General features: G+C 45.0%; 1 protein-coding gene across 2 annotated transcripts in view; it reads right to left on the minus strand.

The window, feature by feature from the left end:
- The window catches only part of C2CD2 (C2 calcium dependent domain containing 2), a 40,368-nt gene extending 14,490 nt beyond the window's left edge, over positions 1-25,878 (minus strand). For both annotated transcript variants that reach the window (XM_065677012.1, XM_065677011.1), the window contains exons 1-10: positions 25,473-25,878; positions 23,207-23,305; positions 12,816-12,935; positions 12,298-12,396; positions 8,459-8,581; positions 8,039-8,159; positions 4,903-5,011; positions 1,800-1,861; positions 1,076-1,215; positions 629-800 (exon numbers count right to left, since the gene is read on the minus strand). In XM_065677012.1, the coding sequence (XP_065533084.1) occupies positions 629-800; positions 1,076-1,215; positions 1,800-1,861; positions 4,903-5,011; positions 8,039-8,159; positions 8,459-8,581; positions 12,298-12,396; positions 12,816-12,935; positions 23,207-23,305; positions 25,473-25,760 (1,333 nt within the window). In that variant the 5' untranslated portion in view covers positions 25,761-25,878. The remainder of the gene's footprint in view (positions 1-628; positions 801-1,075; positions 1,216-1,799; positions 1,862-4,902; positions 5,012-8,038; positions 8,160-8,458; positions 8,582-12,297; positions 12,397-12,815; positions 12,936-23,206; positions 23,306-25,472) is intronic.
- Between the last annotated feature and the right edge of the window lie 860 nt (positions 25,879-26,738).

Genomic DNA, 26,738 nt, shown 5'->3' on the forward strand with positions numbered 1-26,738 from the left:
AGAAAGTTGTTTAATACAAATTGTCAACACATGCTCTATGGTAACCAGACAAAAGAAGACCTGTGAAGGGTAGGACTTCATTGGTTTTAAACATTCTACTGTAATATGCTAGACAACACTCACTTGAGTAAAAGACCTGCTTTAACAACTTAAAAGAATGCAGCTCTTTCTTACTTCATTTCACACTGTTTAGAGGTTTTACTTCCATACTTTTCCCAAGAAGAATCAGAGAATCTACTCCTGAAATACACAATGAAATAAACTTTGGCACATGATTACACCAATCCTCATCAGGGATCATAATACAGATCAAGGTTAGAAGGCACAGCATGGTCTGTCATTAGAATACACTCTTGAGTCTGACACCAAACCCAGGCTCTTCTATGTTATCACTCTACCATGAAGTTTTACAGTTTGTATTAAAAGGAGCAGTAACCACTCCTCATATAAACCCAGCGTTTTTTGGAAGTTAAAATCCTGATTCTGAAGCATACAAACAATGCCTCCCCTCTGACACATCAGGGAAGCCTCGACAACAGTGCCTTTCTTGACATCCCACCCTCCCGACTTCTCCTGATCCCCATGCATAACCCTAAGAGTGAGCACAGGAAGAAGTAGACTTCCTCACCTGTGCTCAGTGGGGATGATCTGCCTTCTAGGCGAGGTTTGGTCTTCACAGCAGTTACAGTAGTGACCACAGTCCCACAGGGCATCACAGTGCGATCCTTTTCTATCTTAGTGGCCAGCACTGGAGAAGGTACTTGCCACGTTTTCAGTTCATTGGGTTCTATAAAAGAGAACTAGGAAAGGAACAAAACAAGTCACCTTAGAGGCACAGCGAAGCAAGAAGGAGACTAAGATTTCTAGCTAGTACTTTAATATTTTTCCTAAGGTTCAAGAGCCAAATAACTAAGTATTCTGATATACACAAATACTGTGCAATCTGAATATTCTACGGTAACTCAGCTACAGATTGCACCACACTGTGAATGACAGTCCAGAGCATAAGACGAGCATTCGCAAGTACTTCTCAAAGTAAAAGATTTACTGTAAAACCTTCCAAACACAGTAGTACCTCTGCACTAATGGATCCCAGCCTGGGCACCGGCTCTGGGCTGCTTTCAGTGGCCCTGCTGTTCAGTGCAAAGCTTTGCTGGCCAGAAGGTTGTTTCCTGAACAGATCTAGGGGTACAGTCACCTTTGCGGATAAAGGACCTAGAAGAAATAAAATCAACATAATCAGCACACATCTGAGTTGTCAGCATATATAAGGGTAAGAAGATGGGAAAGGAGGAGGAAGAACACTGGTTCTATACCACAGGGCGCAAATATGGCAGTTTTCACGTCTTTCTTTCCACTTTACAATTATTCCTCAGCCTGGCATAGTACTGTGACAACAGGAAATAATGGGGACATGAAACATTACTTATTTGCCACCATTTCTAGCCATTATTTTTTTCCTGTATATGCAGAATGTTTAGGAGAAAAGAAAACAGCTAGAAATATTAGTATTATACATTTTCCCCAAGCTGTCCATTTCACACAAGTTTGGCTGGCTGTTTTCAGCTGATCTCCCTTGCACAGTTATTCTTCCCCCAGGGACTGCCTAGATCCATGCTTCAGGCATACCCAAGTTCACTACCAGGTCAAGTCAGCAGAAGATATCTACACTTTAATGCAGGTTCAGAAATCTGATGATTTTGTGTCTGGCTATACAGCCAGCTAGAAATAAAAAAGAACTTCTATCAAAGTTTAGCTCACAAGGTGATCATGCAAAATAATTCAGGTTTAATACTTACTATCCAACTTTCCATCTTCTGCTATTTGCAGTTGCAATGATTTTGATTTGGCACTTAGTTCACTGTGAAATAAATGAAACTATGTTAGGTCTTTGCAGGCAAGCAGGTTTTCTTTCCCACTTAGGTCTTCCCTATTCTGATTCTAGTTGCCAGCACCCTAACTTTTCTTTGGCTACACTAAGCCAGGCAGTACAACTTGCTGATCGCAACACATGCGTAGCATCTTTCTGTCCTCGGGTAAGCCCAGCTAAAGGGGTCATAGTCAGAAAACCATGGCCTGGTTTCCTCCAGCATTGTTGCACAAGTTCAATTTCCCGACATTTCAAAGAGACTTTCTTTCTCCCCAGTAGCTGACAAACACTGCCCTTCAAGCTGATGATGGTCTCCAGTCTGGCTGCTAAACCACAGCACTAAGAAGCTATTTTTTTTCCTGGCAGGATCAAATCCATAAGTCAAGATGCTGGAAGAGATTCAATCAACAACCCATTCATAGCTGTTGGGTATCCTGTCAAAGCAGGAAAGTGTTCTGCAAGAGCAGGATAGATGCAAGTAAATAAAAGTAGTTACAGTCTTATCTGAGGAGTCAGTACTACTTTCCCAAAATAAGACTCAAGGATGTTACAAGGTAACAAGAACCAATCTCTGTGTGTCACAACCAATGTGAACTATTAGCCAAATTACTGGCACAGGCAGTACTTCACAAGGTGAACTAGACAAAAGATACAAAACCTTTTCGCTAAGTCAGCCAGCCAAGCAAAAGGGGTACCTACTGAGGAACCTTTCAGTAATGCTTGTTTTTATAAACTTATAACCTTCTCAGTAGGTGTTCTGCCAAAAGTCTTAAGGGCATACATACATGTATTTTATTTTTATATGTCTGTTTCAGGATGGTGTGATCTTGGCATCCCACCTCCATTAGATGTTGTGGGCTATCATCTATGCAGCAGGTTTTAAGCTTTTCCCTGCCACTACCATTGCCTCCTGCAGCTCTAAAACTTGAAAGGAAGCACTTTGATGGTACAATTGCTGCTCTTCACATGAAGCTAAGGCATAGCCCAATATGGTGGTCAGTACACCGCTCTTTGGACTGCTGGGTGTTTCTGGTTTTGAAGAAAGAAAAGGGGGGGGGGGGGAAGTGAACTTGAAAGAAGGTATGCAGGCAAATCCTGATCACCTATCTGTAAAAGTCCCCAGGCTTACCTCATGCACTTCGGAAAAACAGCATGGAAAACCCAGCATTATCCCTAGTGTCAAGGTCAAATTCCAGTCAACTTAATCACATCCTGCCTGCCCTCTCTCTGCACTTTCAGTTGGAAAGGGTACTATTCTTACAAACTTCCTGCCCAAAATTGCTGCGAACGTGTCTGTTCTGCAACACCAAGCACAGATGCTGTTCTTCCAACAGATGGCTGAAGTGATTCACAGACCCAATGGCTGAAGCACTTACAGATACTCCAGAATAGAAAGTTGCTACAGAAGGGCATATTTTTCCCTCCTACTGTGGAGAAGAAATCAACATCATGTTAATCCTAACATACTGATGGCAATACAGCATACTGTCACAGAAGAACATAGTCTGATCTGTGGCTTTCCACAAAAGCTGTAGGTCGTTATAACTAAAATCAGACCTTGTAAGTCATTGGACTGCAAGTGTCTGAAGGAAGAGAGCTTCCTAGCTGGTTTTCCACTTGACAGCAGGATTAAGAACCAGGTGCACACCGCTATCAGACCACATAAAAAGGTGAGGCCTTTCAGTGTTGTTCTACAATAACATGCCTTCTTTGCTGACTATGGGGACTTCTCATCATCTCCATCCCTGGCACACATGCAGAGGGGTCTGATATTCTCTAAGTCCTGTACAACTCGTGATGACTGATCCTGGCACCTTACTTCAAATCAAGCAACCCTTGTTGCTTCTTCCCTCAATTCTCCTGTTTCCGCAAGGCACATTCCATAACATTTACATGTGAAGCCCAGCAGACTGTGATGAGGAGGCAGGAAAAGATGTGTGCATTGCTCACTCCCCCTTCAGCTTGAGGAGGAACACACAGAAGTACACACCACTCCTTGAGGAAGAGCACACTCAGCACAGACAGGCATAGGTCTGAATACACGCTCAGTTCCTTGTGAGCTAAGCCTCTGCTTTGCAAGGGAAGGAACAGATATAGTGGATGCCAGGCTGTGACTAGAGGGAATAAAAACATCACACAAAACCAAGTACACATCTCTGAAATACGTATTTTTTATATGTATTTGTAGAGAGAAATGGAACTGAGATAGGAGAGGAAAGCTACAGAGACTCCACTGTGCATGAACTGCCTCTCACCTTAGTAATCCGGTACAAAAAAAAAGCAAGCATTATCTGCAGTATGTTGTATGGCAGCATCTCTACCCCCACTCCCTGGGAAGGCACTTCTGCTTGCTTGTGCATGTGTTTAAAGCCAATAGAAAAACATCCCTCAGATACACACTGCCACCAGTGATTCCCCCCCTTCTTCAACTCGTACAATACAGAAGCCTCCAGATACTTGCGGCTCTGCTGCTAGAAAGTGGAAATGGTTTTAGAACGCCTCACTTTTGATCTTATTTACAGAAGCTGTATGAACCACAGAATACCATGGAGGCTGCCAAAAGTCCAATTTTTGTCCTACAGAAAAAGATCTAGTTAGCTTTACATTCCCTTTTTAATCACAGTCGCAATTCTTCTAGATAGTCTATTCTTTTGCACATTTATATTTCCGACTCGGCAGAGAATGGAGACACATCAGCTTTCCTCAAATGCAATTTTCAAGGTAAAGCAGCTTCGAAACCTTGCTAACACATTTTTTGGCACTGTTTGAAAGCACAGGGTGATTTATTATGCCTGTTACTGCTGTCATTTACTAGAATCAGGTATCTGCCAGGGAAGACCTAGACACCTATTTGATCTCATATCCATGCAGAGGGTAATCAGATATCCTGAAGTCCCTGCCAGCTCCAGATTTCTCTGAGGTCACCTGATGGGAATATTTCAAAATGCCATTCTTCTCTCAAAAACCTCACAGAGTTTAAGCACAAAAAGATGCTTTGCTATAAAACTGTTCTCAGTAGGTACGTTACTTACAAGATAAATTCTTCCTTCCAAAAGGGATTTGCAGCATTTTTGGCTACAGAGCTGGAAAACTTCTGCATAGGGTCATTCAGCTGAACTATACACACCAGGTTTGTGCTGCCTGTAAGGGCAAGAAAAATCAATATCCAGTTATTAAAGTTTCATCACCAAGAGGCACACTTAGAAAAGAAAGTGAAGAACTCCCTTCCTTACGTACTGCACTTTTGAACAGACTATTGCAAACACTAACACAGAATAAACTGATTCCCTCAGTTTGCATACCATCTACATTAATGGCAATGGTCAAGATTGTCTTATCCACTGTTCTACACAGTGTGAAATATGACAACCTCAGTTAAATTCTGGCATGAAGCAAAAATTGTGCAGACAAAAAGAGATCAAAAAGGATGGAGTGACAGAGGTGGACAACAAGGAGGTGACAGAGGTGGATGCGAGGTGGGGAGGGAGTAAAGTTGTTTTCAGCTGCTTTAAAAAACACAAAGGTTTTCAAAGTCCCTACTGGCCACAGTCACAGTAGTCTCTTTGAACATCAAAGTAAGCTTTTTCTCCTAGCAAGTGAATGATGACAGTAGTGTTAGTTAACACTCACTTTGAGGACTGTGGTTTTTAACAAGTTCATGGCATTTTAGAGTACTGGTGCAGAATTATCTCTACCTTGATCTTGGAATTTGATAGCATAGCAAATTGGCATATTAGAGCAGTTATATTGCTGCTCCAGGGGGAAACAGTTTGCACAATGTGTTCTTAAAATGATTTATTTTCTATGGCTCTCAAAGCATCAGAAATTATTTCAGTCACAGCATTCCAAAATATCAAGGAAAGCAGCGAAAAGATCAATACTGACTGTGTGTAAAGCAAACAAAAGATATGCTACCTCCAGTTCTCCAGAAAAATCTAGGTTTGTATTTACTATCATCATCTCTCAGTGGTCCTCTGGTGGTGCATTGGGTCTGTGATGAGCCCTATCTCAGACACAGAAACAGCTTGGGCCTGGCAAGGTTATTAGAGGAGACAAAGCACTATGTACATGCAGCTTACTTCGGATCCAAGCTAACCCTGGAGTAAGTAGTTTAGCTGCTTCCACAATGAGCTGAGCCTGAATTAATGAACTTGGGGAGGTTTTCTGTTAACCTAGCCATATGTCTCTGCAGCCCGCTCTTGCTGCCAGCAGAGCTCAGCACCCTGGGGTAGAAGCACCTGTATAGTTCTGCCTGAAATTACACTAAAGCCACTGACAGACTGACACTGAACATGGTATTTCAGCATTTCTACCCTGGTATACACAACTAACAATTTTTTCCTTAACAGCAGAAGTTACTTTTGCCCTAGATGATGCACTGTGGGCCATACAGTACTAAATCTAGGATAATCTTTGTTTACATACACAAACTAAGGAGATAACAATGGGCACAACCCATAAGCAGAGACCAGTTCTGCTACTGGTTACTCACCAGCTGAACCAACATACCTATAGGAAAGCCACAAGCTCCTATTAAACATGTTAGCATCCATGGTTTATAGGATGATAAAGACAGACAAGCCATCCCTCCCCAGCCCTCTATACATCTATGCAGGTTAGCCTGCAATATTGCCCATCTTACTGAGTCTCACAGTTGCAACAGGATAATTAATTATTGCTGCAAGACAACACCAGGATAAAAGAACAATAATTAAAAGGCGGCAAGCTACGTCCAGAAGCTAGCATCTTCCCAGCTGTGCAGCACTTCCATTGGATTTCAAGTGTACCAGCTAAACCCCACTGTGAAGCTTTATTTCTCATACACAGTTCCTTAAAGCATTTACACTCCCAGAGCAGCTAGTGAACCAGCAAAATTCCCTCCATCTCCTTTTACAATAGCAAATGGTGATTTTGCTTCTCAATATCTGGGTCCCCAAAGCAGAGCACATCAATTGTCCCCTTTCCTCTCATTTTCAGGGAGGGGGCAGAGAGGCTTCCCACATGATGAATTCTGCCGTTGCATGCACCGGATGCACACAAAGGTATCTCATCTCAAGACTTTTAAAGGCAGACAAAACGATCTGCTCTTTTGAGAAGTTTAGTTTGCACTGCAGAATTGTAGAGTAATAAGAAATCCTGAGTTAGCTTTCCTGCAGTCTACGGTTTCCAGCGCAGTTTTATTTATATAGGACATTCCACTGCAAAGAGTTCCAGAACTGCTTTAAAAATAGTTTGTTTCTAGAAACACAGTCTGCAGAAAGTTTTAGGGGAATCACTTCCAACCAGGATGAGCAAGCAGCATTATGCAAGACTCCAGGGCAGAAACCTACTACATCTAACTGGAAAAAAACCCTAGTAGAGCAAGTAGGATATATTTATCCAAAACTAGTGCCTTGCTCAATTTAGCAGCCACAAGCTTCCACTAAAAAGACTGTTATGGAATTGTTTTGTGACCATAAATAACAATCTTAAATCTGTATTTCTACTGACAAAATCTGAAACATGCCTGCTCATGCCTCAGTCAGTGATGGAGGCATGCTTGAACCTGAAGTCTGAATACTTGCGAGACAGGCTTGGTGCTTCTTTCCAAAACCAATACTGCAGACTTGCAGTGACTGCCTTTTTGGCTTCATTCTACTCTCGCAAGAGGTAATCCCTCCGCTACCTGCAGAGGTAGTTTATAGGGGAAAAAATCCCTGACAACCAAACACCACCTTTGAGGAGAGTTTACACAGAGGAGGAGGGGTTTAGATAGATCAGCAAATTGCTCAAAAGTAAATCAGCTGTAAAAATGTGGTAACATTGAACCAAACCAATGTCACTGCTAGCGGTTAACGGAGAGTTGGATTTGAGCCACACTCAAATTGATAACTTTTAGAAATTAAAACTAAAATCCAGAAATAATCAACGAACTTTATAAACATGCTCATTTCAATTTGCTTTCAAAAGTGATGGATTTGTTTACAAGATCAAGGTGTTTAAATATTCGCATACACCAAAACACACACAGTTTTGAACAAGCATGATTAAGCCTGTTCCTCAGAGTACAGCAATTTCTTACATTTTCTTTTGAGAGAAGGCTGTAACCCAGAACTTTCAAGTTATTTCATCCAAAAGGAAAAAAAAAAACCTGCTTGAAAGCAAGCAGCAATGCATGGGCTACGTTACCTGCAGCACTGTGATCAGTTAGGTTTACCGCGATGTTCTTCACTAGCAGTTTGAGTTCATGAGCCCTTGGAGGCTTAGGAGGACTAGTGCCCTGAGGGAGAAGGCTTACGTTCTGTACATTCTGTAAAAAGCAAGCAGAGCATGAGGGATCGCACATATGCAAACACAAAATACTTTTAACTTCTGTCACACTGATATAGGGAACCAAATGTGCGATAGAGTGTAACATCAACAGATAATCCACCCAGGAGTTATGATCACAAAGCCTTCACTGCCAAAGGCTATGTTGTTTTAAAGAATACATTCCAGTTGTTTCTGATCACCAAACGAGGTTAAACTTACTCACTTGTGAGTCATGAATATGTAACAGAAACACTAAGCAGAAGGACATTTCTCAAAAGATTTAAGAATTAGACTTACCTGAACCTCCTTTATATCTGCAGGCTTCGTACTCAACACTACAGATGGAGAAACTGAGCTAAAGAGGTTGTTCAAAACATCTCTGAGCGTTTCAGATATTGCACGTGGCCCTGCTGTCTGTCCCTAAGAGGAAACAAACAATCATGCTTCTCAAAACTCAAAAGAAAGATGTTAAGGCAAGTAGTAATCTGGTATATGTAAACCACCAAAGCTATTGAACATTAACTTTGTCAGAGAGGGGACATGGTTTCTGTTGCTAACAACAAAATGTAACAAGAGATCATTCAAATAATTAGTTGCATTTCTATATTATGCAATAAACTAGAACTATACACTGAAAAAGCCACATTCTGTTCAGAGAGTTAGGAAGGCAGAACTATTGGCCACAAAACCAGAAGTTTCATTAGCAGTTTACATTTTATGATGGTGTTTTAAAGTTTTTGTGCTGCTTTTCACTCCGCCGAGAGAGCAGATCAGGTCATCAGATAAGCAGATCAGCCCTGTTCCACTGATTTAATGGGAGTTATGCCAGCTTGTAACAGCTGAGAAGCAGCTAATCCTGTGCTGCACTGGAAAAAATATTACAGCACCTCTTGGAGGAGTTCAACCTTGCTGAAAAGTGCACTGTACGGACAGATAGTCACGCTGCTCTGGGGGGCCAGCTCATCCGTCTGTCCATTCAAAAATCTCATGGCAATCTGAGCTTAGCACCACAATCTCTGAGGGATCAGAACAGACCACAGATTTTGTTTCACACAATTAACTGCAAGGTGTATAAAGCCTGCTCCCCCTGATGCGCTCCTCACAAAGTCTCTTCTGCTCAGCTCCCTACAGGGAGTACATTTTTAAATTAAGCTATCACAGAAAGGGCAGTTCCGTACCCAACTGCTCTGAAGGCAGCAGAGGAGAAATCTCAGTGAGGTTTCTTTTCTAAAGAAAAGATTGAAGTAGGAGAAAAAGGTCTGATCTAAACCACAGGGGACTCATACATCTTTTCTCACCTGATACCATACCTGACAGTCTTCACTGTTCCAGAACAAGGCTTTAAAAGAAAGGGAAGTAATTGACATGCCCAGATACAGAATAGCTGGAGAATGCGAAGCAGACAAAAGGTACACTTCAGCATGCAGCAACTGCTGTGCTACGGCCAATAAATGAGGCCCTGCTGCAAAAACAAGGCACACTGGTGACAAGGACACCCAATTTGCACAGGCAGGGAGACCAAGTCGGGGACTGAAGGCCTAATCCTGGTAGACTGCTCTGATAGTACTGTCTCTGTACCACCAGCTTTCAGCACTACCTAACCCACACCAGTGCAGCCACACAGCACATCAAAGCTGCGAAGCAGCAATAGCTGAAGCCTCAAACAACCTCATATCTGCACAGGCTTTGCTCTGCCACTCTGGACACTCTGCACCATGCTCCTCCATTACAGAGAGCTCTTGGCACGAGAGGCAATCTGTCATTTCAAAAGCCTCAGTCTTTTCTTAGGTGTAGAGGAATGATTATCCAATGACTTCTGCACCCTTAAAGGTATGCTTGCAGCTTGCACAACAGGTCAAACAGATTTGGAGTAACAGCCATTTCCCAATTACTCAAGTGTTATAGCAACATTTAGGGTGTTTCACAAAAATCCCAGGAATGTTGTGTACAAAAATCCTGTTTCACTGCCTTCTTACCTAACTGCCCTTTGATGACAGGTCCCTATATTTCAAAACATACAACAGCATTGACCAGTCCTACAGAAACGCTGCTTTGTTCACACTGTGCTCCTTCAAACAATCACCAAGGAAAGAGGCAGTGGCACATTTCTGCAACTTGCAGATAATACTCTTTCACTTTAAAAAATATGAAAGTAAATTAGGTTGTCTGAAGCCTCAGTTTCAATCATTTCATTACTTGTATTATTTGAATAAGCAGATAAATCGTGGTTAGTTCTGACTGTTGTGGAGGCAATTTTCCTCCCCGGCCGTTACCTAGATCCTGTTGAAGAACACCGACAATTGTAAAATCTCAGTTGCCTCTTGCTTTGCCATCAACCTAATCTGATATCTGTTATTTAACAGTAACAGCAGCAACAATAGTCATTGGACTTCTACTTATAGGTATTTTCTGATATTTCCATAGTTATTTGGAAAGCAGTTTGTCTGAAAAGCCTCCTGTCAGCCCAACCTCATTTTTAACTATACTTATTTGGAAAGTAACGCTCCATCATAACACCCTCTAAAAGGCAAGCCACAATGCCTTAATTGCCAACCAAAAAGGCGTAAGAGAAGATGTTTTACTCTGGGTTTGACATGTGCTAAGGGCGTACAGCCAGCTACCATGCCCAGCCTGGGGCACACCAGGACATGAAGTCACCGCATGTGAACTCAAGCCCTGCCAGTCAGCCACCTTGCCAAATGCAACTCAGGTTCACCCAGCTATTATCAACAGAAAATAGGTTGTGTTTGACTGAAGACAAAACCACTGTGTAGATGATCACAAGCCAGAAAAGGTACTTACTTGTAAGCACAATATTGCTTCCAAAAGAAGAAACAACACAAAAGTTGACATTTAAGAGCAGAAGCAATTTCCAAAGTGTAGGCTGCTCACAGGCTTTAGCTCTCTGTTTATTGCTTCCCCTCTTCCCTAAGTGCTAATAGAAACTTCAAAGTGAAAATAAAGCCCCTAACTATTAAGAACTTAACAGGCTCATTTAAAAAATGTGGCAAAGCACAGCAAGTTGCAACTCCTTTGAAACCCTGGCATCTCCCAAAAAGCAGGTTGTGAAGTCCAGTGACTGTACCAGAGTCATCTGCATTTTTAAGTACTTAATGACTGTTCAATATGTGGATAATCAGCATGCCACCCGAACCTGTGAATGTTATTACACTGCTACATATGCACAGTAAAGTTTACATTAAAACACACTTTGAAAGAGTCATCTGTCTTTGGTTATGAGTTTCACATTTTTGTGTTTAAAAACTATAATCATAAATGATTACAATTCTAGCTCACTTAGTACAAGGGCTTCAGAAGCAGCTTTACTGTACAATAAACCTATTTTTTAATGAGGCCTTCATTCAGAAAACCAGCTTCACAAAACACAATCAAGTCTTCACTCTCTGTTGTAAAAAAGGCTTAAGTCATCATGTTTGTGCCACAAATCCCCAGACATTGCAAAGGGCCAAAGACAGAAGAGTCTCAGTCATGAAGGAAATCTTTCAGGGGATGTCCCAGTAAAAAAAATCCTTAATGAATCAGTGCTTATATACTAAGATAAGGCAAAATTCTAAAAGCATCAAGATATTTTTTGATCATCCATTACTTCCTTACATAATTGTATTTTTTCAGAGCTGTTTTAGAGCTATTGTTGCCTAATTTCAAAACTGAGTCAAGTTAATGAGAGGGCAACTTTGTAATTACCTTGATGTGAATACCATTACAACTGTTTTTTCTATTATTATTATTTCAGAAGTGCTCTGAGGGAAGAGATTTAGGAAAATACATTTTTCACACCTTTGAATGTGGATGAAAAATGTTTGCAAAGTCATTTGTCTTGCTTCAGTAATCTTGAGAAATGCTCCTAGATTTCAGAGACGTAGGGTTTTGCTGGATGAACCATAACAGGTTTCACTGAGGCAGCTCAAGGCAGCACTACCAACAGGTAACTGCCCCATGCTTCTACTGAAGGGACGCAACAGAAGTGAACAAGCACTTTGCTCTTCCAGCCTCACCTGATACATTAGCTTTTAGACACCTCTACTGCTAACCAAAAGCATTACGCTGGGTTTTGCACTGAAGGGATGAAGACCCATCTTCTCAACCATTACAGCAAACAAAATCTACTGACTAACCTCCTGCAACGGCTGGATCTCAAAGTTGGTTTCATTGGCGTTAATGAGGAACCAGTCAACTTTGACATCTTCTCCTCCATCTTTCACATAGAGCTGAAGCTGTGGATGGGAAAGCAGTTATTGGAGAGTGTTCTGGTGTCCTATAAAGAAATTGAAGGTTAAGCTCCATACTAAGCCTTGCCAAAGGAAGAATGAGACCAGTTTCTCAATAAGTAAACTCAAAGTGACAGTTCAAGAAGGCAGAAGTTATTTAAGCTTTGAGAGTACTTGCTAGTCAAAAAAGGGTATTGCTGTTCTATACATTCAGTCTAACCAACGTGTTACTTATCCACAGTGCCTAAAAAGGCAGCTCAATTTATGAACTTATCACTTGCTCCAGAGGGAAACTGTTGCACTAATAAATGTTCTTCCACAGTTAACATGAGCTTGTATGCATTTTGCAAACAGGAGGCTCAACTCAGCTGTGGGTTAAGATGTAACAAAAGGAAGAAGTGAGGCAACAACACTGAACACCTTACCTGCAAGTGAAGTGGAGAGAGTTTCACGCTGTACGACTGACCTTCTGCAGCCGTGGATGAAGCGGGTGAGACAGTGACAACAAATTTAACGGAGTCTCCCACAACATTGCAAGAAACCACCTGATGAAATGAAAGGGGTGGGAAGAGGCAAGAAAGGAAAAAACAAATTAGTCTTCAAAAGGTTTGCTGGAGGCAGGAAAGGAACTAAGAGAAGGAAGGACTTTACGCTACAAGAATTATGCTAATTCTGTAGGTGGGAGATTTCTATGCAGTTTTAAACATCCCTACGCCGTTCTGTACCTTCTATAAACCGTAGTTTAAGTGTTCACTTCTGGATGTGATATTTAATACCTGGAAATTCGGGTATTTTCCAAAATTTCTTTCATATTGTTATCTAATACAAAACTAACTCCTCACCTGACATAGGTTCCTTGTGTTTTAAAATCTCAACGATCACAACTTTGCATAAGGGAGACAAAGAAGCTTCTTCTTCTCCCTCTTCTGCTCTCAGCTAAGTAGCCTACCATGGGACAGACGGTTTCATCAAACAATACTTGATTTATTGGTATCCTACAAATGTGAAACTTTGGCATAACCCTGCTGCTGTAGAAGAGGATTTTGTCTGATCAATTCCAGTTCCCAGCGGGGTGGGAAGGGGCAGGTGCTTTTAAAAGTTTATTCGTCTTTGAACAGATCAAAGAAGGCCCTGAAATTTGGCGATTTAGCTAAATGTCTGCAGAACAGTGTATGCCACTCAACTGTAACAGACTTCCTTGAGTACACTCCTTCACTTCTAAGAGCAGAAAGATTAACTTGTCAACATACTGAGTTTACAGAGAGTTAAGTGATTTTTCCTCCCTCTCCTCTGTAAACCAACTGAGGTGCTGGGGCTGCAAAATCCCTGGAGTGTGCAGAAAGCACCTGGTAGCACAGGAAAGCCCCAGGTACAAAAGTGAGAAAGAGCTTATGCCAGAGAGAAGCTCCCTCTGCAAACAGCTTTGCTGGTTGAAAACAGAGGCTTGTCGCTGTCCCTCTGTGGTTACTGCCCCCACATCTCCACTGCTGGAAATGATAGCTGAGCCCTCCTTAGGCTGACTCAGGCAAAGTTATCCAGGTTAATGCAATGCGCAGACAAATAACTTGCTGCAAGATTTGTTGACACAAACTCTGCATGCAAGCTATTAAATTATGTTTGTGCACTTACTGCTTCACTTACGGGCACTGGGATTGAAGCAGAAGGCTTTAAAATGAATCATGTACTTTCTGGAAGATCCTTATCAGTCTCTCCTTAAATACATTTAATCTCCCGGGGCTCTATAGCATACATTTTTAAGAAGAACCAGAGCATTATCAAAGGCTTCAGAGCACATCCATTAAGGTAGAGACTTAATTACTAAGGAACAAGGGGAAGAGGTGGACATGGCAAATAAAAATCCCAACCACACTCATAAGCAACGAGATTCGACTTTTCAGGTCTGTCTCCTGCAAAATATAGTTTAGAAGTGGACGAATCAGTTTCCCTCACCTCTCCTCAAAGTCTATATCCTTTCAGAAATGATTTCTGACCCTTAATCCCACATAGTCAATGTGCATCCACTAGTATGATACAACATAACTGATTTTTAAGCATTTTTAATAGCTAACAAGACCAAAGAGCCTATGTGCTTATTCTATTTGTTATTATTAGGGGGCCTATAAAGATGCTGGGGAGGGACTCTTCATTAGGGACTGTAGTGACAGGACAAGGGGGAACGGGTTCAAACTTAAACAGGGGAAGTTTAGATTGGATATAAGGAGGAAGTTCTTTATTGTGAGGGTGGTGAGGCACTGGAATGGGTTGCCCAGGGAGGTTGTGAGTGCTCCATCCCTGGCAGTGTTCAAGGCCAGGTTGGACAGAGCCTTGGGTTGCATGGTTTAGTGTGAGGTGTCCCTGCCCATGGCAGGGGGGTTGGAACTTGATGATCTTAAGGTCCTTTCCAACCCTAACTATTCTATGATTCTATTATATTTTCAACTCAGAAGCTGAGCTGAAACACAGAATTGCTCCTTTCATTCACAAGGATGGATTGGCATGGTTGCTCTTTTAACACTTCAAAAATGAATAGGCTCTTCCTTCTTTCTCAAGGGCAAAGGAAGGAAAAGGACAGGTCTGATGCAAAAGCTGATGACACCTGCATGTCCTAAATGCAGTGGGCTTATCATCCATGCACATTTCATCCACACATGCATAGGAGGTTCAGTGCACTCAGAACAAGTTGGACTTGCTGCACATGTGATGCAAAGCTATTTGTCTGGAATTTCTGGATGTCTAACACCAAGGTAAATGGTTGATTACTGCTTAAAAAACAAAGTGTGGCAGAAGAGTTGGCAGATGAGTTAATGTGCCACTTTCTTCTTAATCATGTTTTCATGTGCCACTTTCTTCGTAACTCTGTTTACTTCTGACGAAAGGATGGAAATAGACACTGCAGGTAGGGCAATTTTCACTCTCCTTTCTACACCTCATCAAGATAGTCCTACTCCCCTTCTCCCCTCACTTTCAATAAAGTAACTGTGGTCTTCAGGTACAGAGGTCTAATCTTTAACCCAGTCAGAAAAAGGATGGGTTCCACATTTGTTAATGGAAAATAATATGCCTGTATATCAGCTGAATCCCTTTGTTCTGGCATCAGGATGGATTATGGAGTCAGAATACAGAGAGAATGGGCTAGAATTCGAAGAGAAAGCAGTTCTGTTTTCATCTAGGATACTGACACATGTGGTGAGAAGCTGATTAAAGAGACCGCAACTGCTGCTTCCCTTTTTAAGTGACATTCCTTTAGAAGTGTAGTGGATGACTTTGATAGACCAGAGCAGAAACATGTAGGCCATCTTCCCCAGAACAGTCACATGAAGAGAAATACTGAGGTTTCCTGTGCTACACTCCTCTTCTTCCATGCCCCCACCCACCCTGCTTCCTCAGACGCATTTTCTCTGTACAGATGAAGAGCAGGAGAAGGGATTGTCAGGCAAAGCACCCCTTTCTGGTTGGCAGAGAAGAGGAAGGACAGATGTTCACAAGAAACAGTAGCACCTGAACTGGTGGGAAGTGAGCTGCTCTTCATTTATCTTCCTCACCTTTCTCTCCCACCGCTCCTTACCACAGTTCATCCCCAGTCATCAACATTTTGTAGTTTAGAGTCTAGAAAACCTGGCATTCTTATAACAAACTGCTCTTTAAAAGTTAGGCCCTTATACCACCACACAGAAGCTGTGGCTGGCTAATTCTGGACACTCAGAGAGATAACACGCCAGCTCTCTTTTGTTACCTTACATCTGGACAAGCATGACCTCCTAAATTAGAAATAGGATGAGGTGAAGTAGAAGCACAAAGAAATCAGGACCCTTCTACCAGCAGGACCAAGGTATTTTCTCTCTCCAGCACCTCCACAGCTCTAGCTGTCAACAGCCAAAGTCTCTCCATGTATTTTGGGGATCTCCCATGGAAGGGATTCTCAGCCCTTCCTTGGATGCCTTCACCAGCAAGGCTGCACACTGCCCCTTCTCAGTCCCCTGCTACTCCTCCCCACATTCAGCTGACTCCTGGCACTTGATCACCCCCATGTCAAGGTTATTCTTGCTAGCTCCTCAACACCCTCCAGCCTCTATCCCTGACCCTGACCACACTAGCCCACGCTGTGGGTGAGCTGATGAGGCAAAACTCCTTGACGTGGCTGGGCTCTGCTCCCCATCTGCCTGACAGGGGCACCCAGATCCAACAAGCTGTGGATGCTGTAACACACCTTGCTCACACATGTCTAAAATTGTTAGTATAATTATCCTAAAAAATGTGTTTCCGATAAACAACTGCAGGAACAAAGGAGACTGAAAAGCACTACAGCACTTCAGTAAGACTCAAGTTCTTCTGAGAAACTCAAAGTACCCAAACTTGTGTACCCACAGCTATTTAACCCCTTCCCCTGGCTTTGTTCTCCCCCTCTATAGCTTGACTTTTTCCCTTTGTGGTTTCTCTGGACAGAGCTGCAAAATTTCACTTTATTTCCTTCCTCAAGTAGCAACAGAAGCTGTCTCATCTTCAAGAGCACTGGAGTGCCTCTGCTCCTCACACATGGTGTCCTCTTGCCTGGAGGTTTCAGTTTTGGCACTGGCACACACTGATCTATGTATTACGCGTGGCTTTTTTGTAACTCTTCCTTCCCCTCTCCACATGTAGCAGCAGGTTCCTTTCTGTGGCCAAGGCAGGGTGAAGGGCCATGACTTCAGAGGGAAGTTCTGACAGCCCTGCAGGGTAAGGTATTCTTCACCTTCCCCAGGCCGTGACCGCATCACATGTATGAGTAAAACCCTCAGCATCACAGACCTTGCTTGCCTTTTTTCTGTAAGTTTCACTGCACTTGGCATTTATCTCCAGGAAGAGCAGGTTACTCTATAGTACGTAACACAAATCTTCACCATTTTCACAAGAAAATGAGTACACACCATGAAGCAGCCACACAGTGAAAGCTGCCTTGATCTCAACTGTAGGGATCAGTATGCTATTAGATTTAGGACCTCCACAGTTTTCCATGTGTGTTTTGGAGTACTCCTCTGAGAAGGAGAAGGCTCTTTTTCTTTGGCATGGAAACTTCCGTTGTCAATGGCCACATCGCCAGTTTGTGTGCTCAGCTTAAAACTTAACTGTAAGAAAACTTTACAGCCAGAAACTTCTGCCTTTTGATAGTCATAACAGCTGTTCAGCATAAGAATTACATGATCCTCCTTGGTTATCAGAGCCTATGCATTGGCTTCTTGAGGGGCTTTCTCTAGTTTCTTCACCATTCCCTCTTTACCCAAGCAGTTTACCAAATGACACATATGAACTGAAGGAGTGAAGTGTCTAATACAGGCACAGCCAGAGGTGGATTTTTAGAAGCTGGTATCAAAGCTAATTTGCCTACAAATATAATGAGACAACCTTGGACCAGTTTCCCAAAACAATGGTAAGCACTAGGGTGAAGGCAGAGTGAGTGATAGAATGAGTGCAGGAGAGAGAGTTGCCACGTTAGCAACAGAAACAAAGCAGAAACTGATACAGCATGTGAATTTATCCACTCCTTTGAGACTGGAGGGGGATAAAACAAATGAGCAGGGAGTACATGGAGACAGGACAGGAAGAATTTTCAATATGCCTATCAACTTAAGTGAGTATCAAACAGAGCAAGGACAGGAAGCAGTACTTACACTTAAAAAGGCAAAAAGCAAATAAATACTAGAAACAGACTTGCTAGTTTGTAAAGACTCATGTCTTTATGAACCATTTGAGAGACAGCACCGCTGAAGACATAGAGATCAGCAGAAGACAATAAAACACAGGAGAGGTTTGCCAGTTTGTGCTGCAGTAGCTTGGCAGTAGCTTGGAGAGACATTCCGTTGCAGAGACACAGGCACATTGTGCCACTGGACTGCTGAGGTACCCCTGACCCCTGCGCAAGATAGCAGACATGGCACAAGCCTATAGGAGGCTCACGCACATCTGCAGCAGCGACTGGAAGACACGCAGGCTACCTGACAGTGCCCAAACCAGTATTATCTCCACTGAAACAAACAAATCCCCACCCTGTTTTCCTTCTACAAGACACTTAGTTCTTAAGTAGGTGAGATCCACTATGTTGTCTTGTCTGTTTTAGTAGGGTCACCACACTGATAATTAAGCTTGCACCCCATCATTCCCACATTAAGGTGGATGGAGATGTGTTTGAAAGGGAGAAGACAGTACAGTGAGCAGGGAGGTGAAAGTGGAAGCAAGTTACAAAGCAGTCTGTCAGGCACCAACCCAATTGCATAGTTAAAGTTCAAAATCCCTCAGGAGAAAGCGTGATACTGAGGAAAGCAAGCTGGGAAACAGCAATATAAAGCAAGATTAAGATATCACACGGAAATTATGGGAAAAAAGTAAGAAAACGAAATACAATTCAAAATACAGAGCATGTGTAGGAGAACTAACAATACTACTCATACAAAGGGCAGCATTATCACTGGGAGAATACCAAAGGAAGAGACATTGATGCACCAAGTCAGTCACATCATGAAGCAGCCACAGGACAGGAAGACTGGAAGCCTAAAATGCATCAGGAAAGCACTTTCAGAGACACAAATAAGCAGTGATCTTGCATAGCAAGACCTCGCCTGTAGGGCTGTGTGTCACTTCAGCCATCAAGTTCAAGTAGACAGATTTAACTGGAGCTGCTGCAGAGAATGGGTGCACAGGAGTGACTTACAAGGCAGGACAATATTGTGAAAGGATACTTAAGGAACAACTTACTTAGCCAAGGAAACAGAATTCCTTCATGATATATTTACATGACATTTGCTTGATATGACAGCAAGCACTATGGAAGAAAAGTAAATAAAGATAAAGAATTACGCTAGTACAGAAGCAAGCTGGAAGGGCCATGATTCCATCTAGGCTTGTAAAAATACCCATCGTTAAAGCAGCAAAGCTCCAGGACAGCTCTTTAAGCAAAACAGGGAGTTAAAGACAAAATGAGCTGCACATGATGGTCAGGACAGCTCACCCCACTAAAAATAATCAGAAAGAAACACGTGTACAGAGCTCAGAATGATCTCAGTTAGTAGCAGTGACAATGAGAAATCAGTCTTTCCCAGAGCAGAAAGCAGCCTTTGCTGCACAATGTCTCTACCTGCTTCAGAGCAAGTGGAACTGGAAGCTCTGACACCCCAGTGTGGCATGAACACAGGCTGCCAGCTCCCAGCAGGGTGGCTGCAAAGTGATACCAAGATGAGGCTATGACAGCTGTGTGGGTTAATAAGGGCTCTCCGGATATGCTGCACAGCTCATCAGAAAACAGGACTTCTCAGATGCCTGTGAATCAGCCCTCCTTTCTCTCCACCATTTCCCTCAGCAAGATCCATCACATAAGAAATAACATGAAGCTTTCATATTTGCTGTTGCCTGCTGCAGTCCAAGACAGTCATTCCTTGTATAGCAACTTGTTATCACTCATTAATGGAATGGCACTCTGAGAGCATTTTACCCCTTTCTATTTAGGTATGAAGCAGGAAAAGAAGGGAGACTTCTGTTGTAGCCTGCTCCATCCAAACCCTCTGTACCAAGTCCCCAAGAGGATCATCTTTTTTGTTGCCTTTTTTGTTGCTGCGAAGTTCAAAGCCTCTGAAAACAGACTGTAGTAATGGAAAGGCTGGCAGAATTAGCTAAGAATATTCCTAATGTTTACTTTATTAAAACAAAACAACCAACACCACACAAGAAAATGGGCCGCTTCATCCTATATACTTAGGCTGTGGCCCAAAACTGGAGTGAAGGTGACGTATAAATAGTGGCTTTGTCAAGAAGCAGTGTAGTGTAACCTTCAGCCCCAAAGCAGCCTGTCCCTGTCACCACAGCTTTGGTCAGCCTGACAACCAGCTGCTTCCCCAACCATGTCTGCAGCGCTGCATTGTGGACCACACACCAGTTTTACAACTTTCACCTTCTTCAAGACAAGGACAGTGTGTATATACCTAAGGACACCACATGTCAGCCTGCATCCTGGTGATAAATAGGGCTGTCAGTAGTAATACAGTAGTTACAGTCAGGCTGGCAATCCCATATTGGTTTGAAGCAAGACTTCCCAGGCAGAAGGCTCACTCCCAGCACCAAGCAGGCTCATCACCTGGCTGTGCCCCATGGCCCAGCATTCAAGAGGACAGAGGACCACCCACCACAAAAGGCATATCACAGGGCTGTCAGCATGCAGCTGCGTTCAAGTATCACACATCCCACGTTTACTGCTATTTTGATCTCTCACCCTCAATCCTATACTTCCTTTGATGACCAAAACCTCTCTGATGCAAGGTCAAATACATATTTGAAACAACATGCATTAAATCAAGCCCAGACTCCTGAATCAAGGCACTTATACACTCCTGCTATACAGACCACAAGTAAAGCAGCGTCTTGGACCAGTTGCAGGACAACCGTCTTATGCCAACTGAAGCCTCAGGCAAGTGCAGAGCTCTGTGGGATGCTACAACATTGGTAAACATGCAGCATGTGGTCACAAACTGCATTCAGAGCCAGTCATACCAGTAGTGAGTTGCAAATACATATCAGAAGTTTGAGTTTGGCCAAGCTACAGAGGGAGATTTCAATTTCACATGCAAAGATAAAGAGCTTGAAAGGCAAGGGGGTAAAAGAAAACAGCACTAAAAAACACCTTTGGACCCTTGCTATTACCTGAGGAATACATAAGAGACACAATTACTGTATGAGAGAACTCCTGAGGTGTTTCAGAGAAAGGCAAGCATTTAAGGTAGGAGAGAAAGTAGCTATCGGAGTTCCACTCTAAGGTTATTATACACTGAAACCCAAATAAATATTAAGGCTGTACCTTAACTGAAAAAGTAAGAATAATTCAGAGAAATTTTCCCAGCAGCTGTGCACAAGATTATGGAAATAGGTTTAGGTACAGTTCAGAAAAACCCACTTTACGTAAGCAAACCTGGTTTAATCCAATACATTTCAAAATGTGCTTATATTGGTTTAAGCTGCTGCAAAACCACATTAGATTGCTGGCTGCAGTATAACAGCTTGATTAACATACTGAAATGATGTAACCCAAGGTCAGACAAGGACCAAAGACTGCATAAGGGAGGGTGCCGGTTTACAAAGCCACAGGTAGAGGAAAGCAAGAGAACAGCCCTACAGCAGCAAACAGCTCCCTGGGCACAGGTTCCCATGGAGTCAGCACTTGCTGCCTTCCACTGCCCAAGCTTAAACCACAGCAGGTGAAGGTGCCTAGAAGGCACCGCAGCCACTAACTTACCTCACTGCTATGGCAGGCAGAATCTACTGTTAAACAACACATAAGTCGGCTGAGGACTGCACCAAAGATGTTCCCAGTGGTACAGCATGACCTCAGGGAAATCCAGGACTGCAGCGCTGTGCCTTGGTTCTGGCACACAGGCAAGACAAAAGAGGGTTTTAGCCCTGGGACACTGTTTTCATCACGGTGCAGCCATGGGCACACTACTCTGAGCACAGAGCTGGCCCCATGCACCCCTGCTGAACTTTGACGCTGGCCAAGAGCAGCCAACAGACCCAAACCTCCTGGACACCTCCCATGCAAACACACTTGCAGCTCTGCCAGCCTTCCAGCAATGTTTTAGACACTGTGCTGCAAGTCACCTATTTTTGTGCTGTTAGTCGCTAGCTTTTATTTGTAGTGGACCTCCCTCAGTTGCTGACTTCACATGTCACACAGCACACCACTTTTAGACCTAGTAGTTCCTTCTCCTTAAAATTTCCCATTCTTGTGTCTTCCGGTGGCACAGAGCAATATCAATGCCTACTCTACAGCCCAACAAACTCCAGTCTCTCTCTAGCACCACTGCTGAGGCAGGGACCACCGGCAGGGGAGAAAAACAGGAGGGACAAGGGGAAGAAGACAGCGAACAAGTGCACAAATTTACATGTTGGCAATCCCCAGCTGCCACCAATGAGGGTGTGCCTAGAGCTGTGTATCAGGCAGATAAGCATGCATAGTTTTCAAAGGAATCATAGTAGAGCTGCTTAACATCTAAATCATACAAACAAACCAAATTAACAAAGCAAAACTAGAAGAAAACCATTAGACTGATTTGATGCAGGTACCTGAAGCAGAGCACCTGTGCAGATGTAATGAGTAGTTACAGTCACTAGGATGAAAATGCAAAAGATACCACTGCTAATATGCATATATACTTTTTCTTCCTCCTTTCAGTGCATGTTTACTCTGTTCCAAGAGCGACATTCTGCCTTATTTTCACTCTACATGCACTAAAGCACAGTGCAGTATGTGTGGTGGGGGAAGAGGAAGAAAGAGACCATTCTCTCCTCACAGAGTACAGGATTCAGTAGAGTCAAGACTTCACCCTCAGGACTTTGCACCTGTTCCACTGATCCTTACCCAGATCCAGCTTCTGAAGCAAACCTGTAATCAGCCACACAAATAGCAAGAGGCAGGCTTTTTGTCCCAGAGGAGAAGTTTCCCTTCCCTTTCCTTCTTCATGAAATCCCCACCCCAAACTTCAGCAACAGGATGGGGAACCATTGTTCTGATGGGGGTAGGGAGAGAGGGCAGCTTATGAGTTCATTGAGGATGTACCCATAAGCTTGGCATAACCCTGGTTATTGCCCATTTGGTAGAAAGCCTGCTCATGACTTGCAAAAGGAGTGAATCAATACAAAGAGTTTGCACAGGTTCACTAGAGAGGCAGCCTCTTAGCAGAAGTAACAAATTTAGGTCACGGGTACAGAAGCGTTGACAAATAAAACTCCCACTGACACTAATAAGAAAAGTTAACATTTCCTGCCCAAAAGTACACTGAAGCAAAACCAAACTGAAGTTTACCTTTTCTTGAGCTGACTTTACAATACTAACAACTTGTTTAACTTCTAGCTCAAGTGGTTCTGGTGGGTCATCTTCCTCAAACGTAAGCAACTGTGAATCCTAAGAAAAAAAAAAAAAAGGAAGCATCATTAGGTGATGAACCTGTCGCTTGAAACCAAGTAATAAAAACACACTGCCAGTAAAGTTCCTGGAAGAACCAGAGACGGAATGTATGTCAAAACTTGTATGGATTAATTGCATGACACCTCACTACATAATACAGGGTAGAGCCTGAACACCTATACTTAGTACATAACTATGGGTCTAATCATAACTCATCTTACTCTGTAACCAGAATATCAAGGTACATAGCACAGTGCAGAGCAAAGCCCATGAGCAACGTCAGAGTTCAGTGAAACTGCTCTTCCTGAGTAGGGATTAATCAATGCTCCAGTTTTAAAAGGCGTTTTTGGTTTGGCCTAATAATAGAGCTGCACTGCCAAAACTAAGAAAACCCAAACATCATCTTGCAGAGGTGAGGAAAGAAACCTTCCCCTCCCCAGTCCTTCCTCATGGGTGATGGCAGGCAGTCATGACAGCTCCTCACTCTTCACACAGACAGCAAGGAAAAGGCAGCTTTATACCTGTTATGGCAGTGAGGTCATGCTTTCAGAGGCATCAGCACTTGCATTATGCACCTGCTACCCACACCAAGCGGCCAGCGCAGCTTCCCTTGTCACCCGGGGCTGTTTTGCACGCAGGAATTTCATTAGCTGTGTGCACTGACATTGTTTTGGGAGGCTGACAGCGGGAGGAATGCCACGCTGCAGTGCCAGGCAATGAACTCATGGCCAGAGACGGCTGCAGCTGCTCACCAGGGGCGGGAGGGAGGGTGTCAAAGTGGCTTTGCTCTGCAGTCAGGGACGGGAAGCTGCTGCTTGTTTCTAGCTACTTTCAGTTCCCAGCACCTGTGCCCGAGCTGTCTGGGCTCTTTTCTTTCACAAGTGCAAGGCAAACCTTCATTTCTTAGCACAACCCATGCTTTCCTCAACTGCCCCGTGCAATTTGAGAGGGCAGATGAGGTATTTTCTTTCTGCTGCCCTAACTTACAGCGATGTCTGGAAAGTGTTAAATACTTTCCTTATCTTTCACACACAGGCACTGCCCCGTTCTTCCTTCTCCCCCAGCCTGACATGTAAGAAGACAGATTGGTGGGCTGCTGGGAAAGGCACCTCCTAAGCCGAGGGAAAGGGCTGCACACGAATTTGGAGACCTGAGTACATGCCGCTTCTGAGACAGCTCAGGCTCAGCACTTTCCACTGACATGGCAGGGGTTCAGTCCTCAGGACAGGAGAATTGGTTTGCCACAGCCTCACCTAACCTCCTCGCATCTTACACCTGGACATACACAGACCAACAAGCCGCATGGCACAGTGCACCCTCTGGAAGAAGGGCAGGATGGGATGCAAAGGGGTGGCACATTTTGAGCATCCATCCTGACATGGGCTAAAAGCAAACAGACCAATACCCGAGACAGCCACCGTCCCTCGGCGGCATGGAGGACACCAGCCCTCAGCCTTAAGCTGACACACACAGGTTCAGCCAGGAAGGCATAAGACAACACGAAGGAAGCCCGGCTCTAGGAGTTATTTGCCGAAGGACAGGCTGCAGGCCCCACGCTGGCTCCCAGGCCAGGAAGTTTCCATTGTTCCCTGTTCCCTGCGCCCGAACAATGTTATCGGCGCACAAGCCCCTGCCAGGGGCCACCGGGGATCACGGCTTTCCTCCCCTTTCTCCCTGCTCCCGCACATGTACCCACTCCGTGCGCCCTGGCCAGCTCCTGCCTGCTAAATCCTGTCACACTGCCACCGAGTACATATATGTGTGTGTGTGTGTGTACATAAGTAACATATAAATATACACATACATATGTGTATACATACACATACATATACGAACACATACATCGCATACCCATACGCACGCACGCACACCGAGGGACAGTCACACACCAGCAGTCGCTGACAGCACCCGACATATGTCCGGACCAAGTCCCGGTGTCCCCGCAGCCGCTCCTCGCCCCGGGCGGGAGCAGCCCCGCCGGCACAGGGGCACAAGCCGCCCTCGCCCGCCCCGGCGGGACTCCCCAGGGCCCCAGCCTCAGCCCGGCGGGCTCGGGGGAGCCGCCGCCAGCACCGCCCGGGACTCCGGGCCGGGCCCTGCGGCGGGGCGGCGCCGTTGCCCTCCCTCCCGCCCGCCGCCCCTCACCTGCGGCCCCGGCACTCACCGCCCTTGCAGCCGCCTCGGCGCTGAGCGCCGCCACCCAGGCCCGCCGCCACTGCCGCCGCCAGCTGCCCAGCGACAGTGCCCAGGACAGCACGGAGCTGCCCTCCTCCTGCAGCTCGTCCTGCCGCCGCGGTGGCGCCGGCAGCGGCGGAGGCGGCGGCCGGCCCCGCCGCAGGGCCAGCAGCACGTACTGCACCAGGTAGACGGCCAGAGTGGCCAGCGCCGCCACGAAGAGGGCGACCAGCGCGCACCAGCGCAGCTCGGCCAGCCCGCCCGGCAGCCACGCCATGGCTGACCATAATGGGGCCGCGCTACCGGCCCCCAGCAAGGCGCGCAGAGCGGCGGCGGGCAGCGCAGCCCGCGCAGGGCCCTCAGCCGGGAGCAGCAGCACCACGTCCCGCCGGCCGCCCGCGGGTGCGCCGCGCCACACCGCGCCGCCCCGCCCGCCCACGGCGCAGCCCCCCCCCCCGGCCCGGCCCGCCCCTGCCGGCGGGGCGCTGAGGGGAGGCCCGGCCCCGGCTCCGCGCTGCTGGCGGCGGAGCGCCCTGTGGACGAGGCGGAGGGCACTCGTCCCGCCGGAGCCCCTCAGCACTGTGGGTGCCGGGGCGCCCAGTGCGGGAGCGGGGTCCTGGGGGCGCCGGGCGGCCCCGAGCCGGCGCTTCCCGGGGAATGGGGCGAGAAGAGCGGTCCCACGGGTGCGCAAAAGCGGGGAACTTTAATAGGGCCGATGGGGCCTGCGGAAGGCCGGGGGTGAGGTGCCAAGCTAATAACTGATGTTGGTTTTCCTACCACAAAACGTTTCCCCTTAGATCAGTGTTATTCACTGATGTCGTTTGCACGCTAAGCAACAACTGCAAGAGAAAAATAATGTGACCAGCCCCTCACGTCTTTGCATACAGTAGATAAACGTGGTAATGCCTGCGAGTGGGCAGCAGGAGTCAGCTACAAAACAGACCCGGCTTCCCCCCTCCCCAAAAGTAAAATGATGTAATGTTTGCGTTCCAGAGGCTGAGACATAGTCACCTAGTTCGTGTGAATTACAGAGCTGGGTGGATAGAGCTGCCACGTTGCCTGTCGGTGAGCATCTCAGGCAGGCACCCCTTCACCTAACAGGGTAACACTTGCAGGGCTGTGATCTGCTTCTTCCTCCTCACCCCTCCACAGCACTGCAGGAACAGCTGAGGAGACTACAAGGCATTTAATTGTCCCCTCTGCTTCCTATCCAAGGGCTTCCTTTTAATTCCTGGTGCTTCATCATCTCTGCCAA

The sequence above is a fragment of the Lathamus discolor genome, chromosome 4 (assembly GCF_037157495.1).
Source record: "Lathamus discolor isolate bLatDis1 chromosome 4, bLatDis1.hap1, whole genome shotgun sequence".
In the NCBI taxonomy this organism is placed as follows: Eukaryota; Metazoa; Chordata; class Aves; order Psittaciformes; family Psittacidae; genus Lathamus; species Lathamus discolor.